The 6,138-nt window shown below is 45.0% G+C and overlaps 1 protein-coding gene across 1 annotated transcript; it reads left to right on the top strand.

Moving 5' to 3' along the window:
- LOC128210819 (uncharacterized) lies at positions 1-1,725 on the top strand. Its single transcript, XM_052915172.1, has one exon. The coding sequence runs from the start codon at positions 1-3 to the stop codon at positions 1,723-1,725; it is 1,725 nt and encodes a 574-aa protein (XP_052771132.1).
- The last annotated feature ends 4,413 nt before the right edge of the window (positions 1,726-6,138 follow it).

Raw genomic sequence — 6,138 nt, 5'->3', positions numbered from 1 at the left:
ATGCCCGTATTCCTGCCCAATCCCGTTACTCTCGCCCTATTCCCGTACTCCGACCCAATCCCCTTACTCTCGCCCTATGCTCGTACTCCTACCCAATCCCCTTACTCTCGCCCTATTCCCGTACTCTTACCACATCGCCTTACTGTCGACCTATTCCCGTACTCCGACCCAATCCCCTTACTCTCGCCATATGCCCGTATTCCGACCCAATCCCCTTACGCTCGCCTTATGCCTGTACTCCGACCCAATTCCCTTACTCTCGCTATATGCCCGTTCTCCGAATCAATCCCCTTACTCTTGCCCTATTCCCGTACTCCTACCTTCGCCATGTACCCGTACCCCGACCCAATCTCCTTACTCTCGCCCTATGCCCGTATTCCTACCCAATCCCCTCACTCTCGCCCTATTCCCGTAGTCATATCCAATCCCCTTACTCTCGCCCTATTCCCGTACTCCGACCCATTTCCCTTACTCTTGCCCTATTACCGTACTCTTATTCCCGCCATATACCCGTACTCATACCCAATCTCCTTAGTCTCGCCCTATGCCCGTATTTCGACCCAATCCCCTTACTCTTGCCCTATTACCGTACTCTTACTCACGCCATATACCCGTACTCATACCCAATCTCCTAAATCTCGCCCTATGCCCGTATATCTACCCAATACCCTCACTCTTGCCCTATTACCGTACTCTTACTCACGCCATATACCCGTACTCATACCCAATCTCCTTAATCTCGCCCTATGCCGTATTTCTACCCAATCCCCTAACTCTCGCCCCATTCCCGTACTCCTACCAAATCCCCTTACCCCCGCCATATACCCGTACTCCTACCAAATCCCCTTACCCCCGCCATATACCCGTACTCCTACCAAATCCCCTTACTCTCGCCCTATTCTCATATTCCTACCAAATCCCCTTACTCTCGCCCTATTCCCGTACTCCTACAAAATCGCCTTACTCTCGCCCTATTCCCGTACTCATACCCAATCCCCTTACTCCCACCATATACCCGTACTCCTACCCAATCTCCTTACTCTCGCCCTATTCCCGTACTCATACCCAATCCCTTTACTCTCGCCTTATTCTCGTGCTCCTACCAAATCTCCGTACTCTCGCCCTATGCCCGTATTCCTATCCAATCCCCTTACTCTCTCCTTTTTTCGTACTCCGACCCAATCCCCTTACTCTCGCCATATGCCCTTACTCATACCCAATCCTCATACTCTCGCCCTATGCCCGTACTCCTACCCAATCCCCTTACTCTCGCCCTATTCCCGTACTCTTACCAAATCGCCTTACTGTCGACCTATTCCCGTACTCCTACCCAATCCCCTCACTCTCGCCCTATTCCCGTACTCCGACCCAATCCCTTTACTCTCACCTTATGCCCGTACTCCGACCCAATCCCCTTACTCCCGCCTTATGCCCGTACTCCGACCCAATCCCCTTACTCTCGCCTTATGCCCGTACTCCGACCCAATCCCCTTACTCTCGCCCTATGCCCGTAACCCGACCCAATCCCCTTACTCTTGCCCTATTCCCGTACACCGACCCAATCCATTTACTCTCGCCCTATTCCCGTACTCCGACCCAATCCCCTTACTCTCGCCCTATGCCCGTACTCCGACCCAATCCCCTTACTCTCGCCCTATGCCCGTATTCCTATTCAGTCCCCTCACTATCGCCCTATTCCCGTACTCCTACCCAATCCCCTTTTAATTACTCTCGCCCTATTCCCGTACTCCTACCCAATCCCCTTACTCTCGCCCTATGCCCGTATTCCGACCCAATCCCATTACTCTCGCACTATGCCCGCATTCCGACCCAATCCCCTTACTCTCGCCCTATGCCTGCATTCCTACCCAATCCCCTTACTCTTGCCCTATGCCCGTATAAGATAAGATAAGAACATAAGCTCATGCGAGCTTTTGAACCGACTATTTTTAAACATATTGTATATGGTATAACAAGTGTATGAAAGCTAAAAGTCATTGGTATATATAGTGGCATATTATTTAAGGTGTTATATAGTTATTGATAATACATAATAACTTTAAAATCAAAGGTGGTATATAAAGTTAATTAAAAGATACTCTAACATAAAGACAGCCCGGGACTAATGTATTCAATTAGGTAACAGAGATATGAATGATAGTTGCCAAGTTATGGTACATGCTATTAAAAAGGTCAACTTAGTTAAAAAGACTTCTAATTAAAATGAGATATCTATTTAAGAAATTCACAGATAGCTTCATAATATCAGTATTGCACCAGATTGGCATCTTTCACAGAACTTTTGACAATAAACATTTCAATTTGATTTAACCAATATGAAAATAAAAAACACGCACAAAAACAACCCATAAAACTTGTTAGCACATACAATTCACGCAAGGATAAAAACATTGTTAAAGTTGCTAATCTGGGCACAATCTGCCTATAAACTGCCATAAAAAGGATAATAAGAACCTAAAAAAGGAACACAAAAACTATATGCTTTAACAAATGGTTTTATATTCCTTCCGAATCCCATTACTCTCGCCCTATGCCCGTATTCCTACCCAATCCCCTTACTCTCGCCCTATGACCGTACTCCTACCCAATCCCCTTACTCTCGCCCTATTCTCGTACTCCTTGTAATGAAATCGTCCTCTAAACATGACATTGTGACAGAATATAATGACATTTTTCAAGGTGTTGGTCTCCTTCCAGGTAAATGTCAATTACACCTGCGAAAAGATGCAATTCCCGTAGTAAACGCTACTAGACGGGTACCGTATGCAATAAAAGACAAACTCAGACAGGAGTTAGATCAAATGGAACAAGAATCGATCATTTGCAAGGTCACAGAGCCAACAGAATGGGTCAATTCTCTTGTTTGTGTAGAGAAACCCCAAACTGGCAAATTACGCATTTGTATAGACCCTAAACACTTAAACGACGCCCTACTGCGACCTCACTATCCAATGAGAACACTTGAAGAAGTGACCTCTGACATCTCAGGTGCTCGCTACTTCTCTGTGTTGGATGCCAAATCAGGTTACTGGAGTATCGAGTTGACAGAAGAGTCTTCATACATGTGCACATTTGGCAGTCCATTCGGACGGTATAGATTTCTTAGACTTCCTTTTGGAATCAAATCAAGTCAAGACGAATTCCAAAGACGAATGGACGAGTGTTTAGAGGGTCTCACTGGTGTAAAATGCATTGTTGATGACATTCTTGTTCATGGAAAAACGCTAGAGGAACATGACACTAACTTACGCAACGTACTAGGACGATGTAGAGAAACGGGCATTCGACTCAATCCTGACAAATCCAAAATCGGACTGACAGAAGTCCCGTACTTTGGTCATATTCTTACATCCGACGGACTCAAACCAGACCCTGACAAAGTGGCATCCATCCTACAAATGAAAGCACCGACGTCACGTGCAGAGCTAGAGACTCTGTTAGGAATGGTTACATATCTCAGCAAGTTCTCACCAAAACTGGCCGAGTTGACAAACCCATTGCGGGCACTGCTAAAAAATGACGTGCACTTCCATTGGGACAGACAACATGACAAAGCTGTTGACGATGTCAAAAAAGCCCTGACTGAGAGCCCTGTGCTAGTATATTTTGACACGCACAAACCTGTGACGCTTCAGGTAGACAGTTCAAAATACGGACTAGGTGCATGCATATTGCAAGATGGTAAACCTGTCATATATGCATCAGAATCATTGACACCTACAGAGGTAGGATACGCACAAATTGAGAAAGAAATGCTTGCTATCCTATTTGGGTGCAAACGTTTTCACCATTTCGTGTACGGACGTCAGGTTCTTGTTCAATCAGACCACAAACCGATTGAGAGTATCATAAAAAACCACTCTCTGCTGCCCCAGCCAGACTTCAACGTATGTTATTGCAACTACAAGCATACGACATTCTGGTCACGCACGTACCTGGAAAATCAATACCAGTCGCTGACACACTTTCCAGGTATTATGCCGAAGACACATGTTCAGACTTAATTGACGGTCTAGATTTCCAAATCCACTCAGTCAAGTCAAATCACAACATGAGCGACACAAAACTAGACGAGGTTAGGATATCGACTGACAAAGACGCCGAACTTTGCACTTTGAAACGTGTCATTCTCGATGGATGGCCTGACAAACGCACACATTGTCCTTCGTCTGTATTGAAATACTGGACATTCAGAGACGAACTAACTGTCACGGACCGTATGATAGTGAAAGGTGAGAAAATTCTCATCCCTCGCGAAATGAGATCTTCCATGTTAGAAAAAATTCACATAGGTCATTTAGGAATCGGCAAGTGCACCAGCCGAGCACGTGACGTAATGTTTTGGCCTGGAATGTCGAGTGACATATCCGACATGGTTCAACAATGTGACATTTGCCTGACGCATAGGAGTTCAAATAACAAAGAACCAATGCAACCTCATCAGATTCCAGAACAGCCCTGGCAAGTTGTTGCAACTGACATTTTTACACTGGACGGTGTTGATTACCTCGTTACCGTTGACTATTACTCCAGATTCTTTGAAGTTGACAAATTATCAAACACAAAAAGTATCACCGTAATACGCAAACTAAAGACACATTTTGCTAGATACGGTATCTGCCAAAAAGTTGTCAGCGACAACGCAGCTCAGTTCACATCAGAACAATTCATTACATTTGCGAGGGAATGGGGTTTTGAGCATACGACTTCTAGTCCCCTTTACCCTCAATCTAACGGTCTGGCAGAAAAGACGGTACAGACGGCTAAACGACTGTTACGAAAGGCAAAATCTGACAACAGAGACCCATACTTAGCCTTTCTAGAGTATCGAAACTGCCCATCAATAAATCGCGCTCCAGCCAAAAACACTACTACGATCAGACTGCTAAATCGCTACCGCCCTTGGCAGACGGACAGACGATCAGGGTTCAAATGAAAAAAAGATGGGTTCCGGCAAAACTTATTAAAGACAACCATGACAAATCGTACACAGTTCAGACTGATGACGGTGGTATTTACAGACGAAACAGACGATTTATTATGAGTACTAAAGAGAAATGCCCCGAACTTTCGGAAAACTTTCCAAATTTGCTGCATCAGACAGATTGCGGCAAGTCTCAGTCCAATGAGTCAGCCGAAATATCTCCCTTAATCTCTCCAAAAAATATGTCTGCGTCCCACGAAAATCAGCCATACGTAACTAGATACGGGCGCTCTGTGAAACCAACTTCCCGCTTAGTAGAACACGCTTGAATGAAAGCATGTGAGGTTTGTTTACTATTCGTAGTAAATGCCATGCATAGTAAATTCCCGAGTGCCACAGTCCAGACTGTAAACAGCCTCTATAGACTGGCACGCGGGATTAAATCACCATGCAGCACATGTTTTATATGACGTGTTGATATACCGGACTACATCAAACACATGTTATTTTTATACTGTTTATATAAGTTATCAAATTAAGATTCTTTGATGAAATATGTATCTCTCATAAAAATGTTGTTCAATCTCAAAAGAAGAAAGATGTAATGATATCATGTATGTGGCCAGTCTATGGTCACATGGTCAAGCATGCTGTAATTTGATAGGCACTTCCGCCCAAAGGTGAAGCGCCAGTTCTTAGAATAAACTCACACTGCTAACATCGCTGTTCTCTGTGTTTATTACAATCCTAAACTTAAGTGGATTTAATGCATCCGATTAGCATATCTTTACACTCCTACCCAATCCCCTTACTCTCGCCCTATTCCCGTACTCTTACCAAATCCCCTTACTGTCGACCTATTCCCGTACTCCGACCCAATCCCCTTACTCTCGCCATATGCCCGTACTCCGACCCAATCCCCTTACTCTCGCCTTATGCCCGTACTCCGACCCAATCCCCTTACTCTCGCCATATGCCCGTACTCCTACCCAATCTCCTTACTCTCGCCCTATTCCCCCACTCTCGAAAATCCCCCTTGCTCTCAGCCTATCTCCTTACTATCAGCCTAACCCGGCTTACTCTCGTCTTCCGTACTCTCGCAAAAAATCTTCCTTTCTCTCGCCCTATCCTCTTGCTCTCGCCATGTTGGCCCTTATTTTTCGTATATCATACGTACTCTTACGCTGACGTCT

The sequence above is a fragment of the Mya arenaria genome, chromosome 12 (genome assembly GCF_026914265.1).
Source record: "Mya arenaria isolate MELC-2E11 chromosome 12, ASM2691426v1".
NCBI classification, from domain to species: domain Eukaryota; kingdom Metazoa; phylum Mollusca; class Bivalvia; order Myida; family Myidae; genus Mya; species Mya arenaria.
Note: the sequence above shows the minus strand (reverse complement) of the source record. Positions and strands in the feature narration are given on the sequence as shown.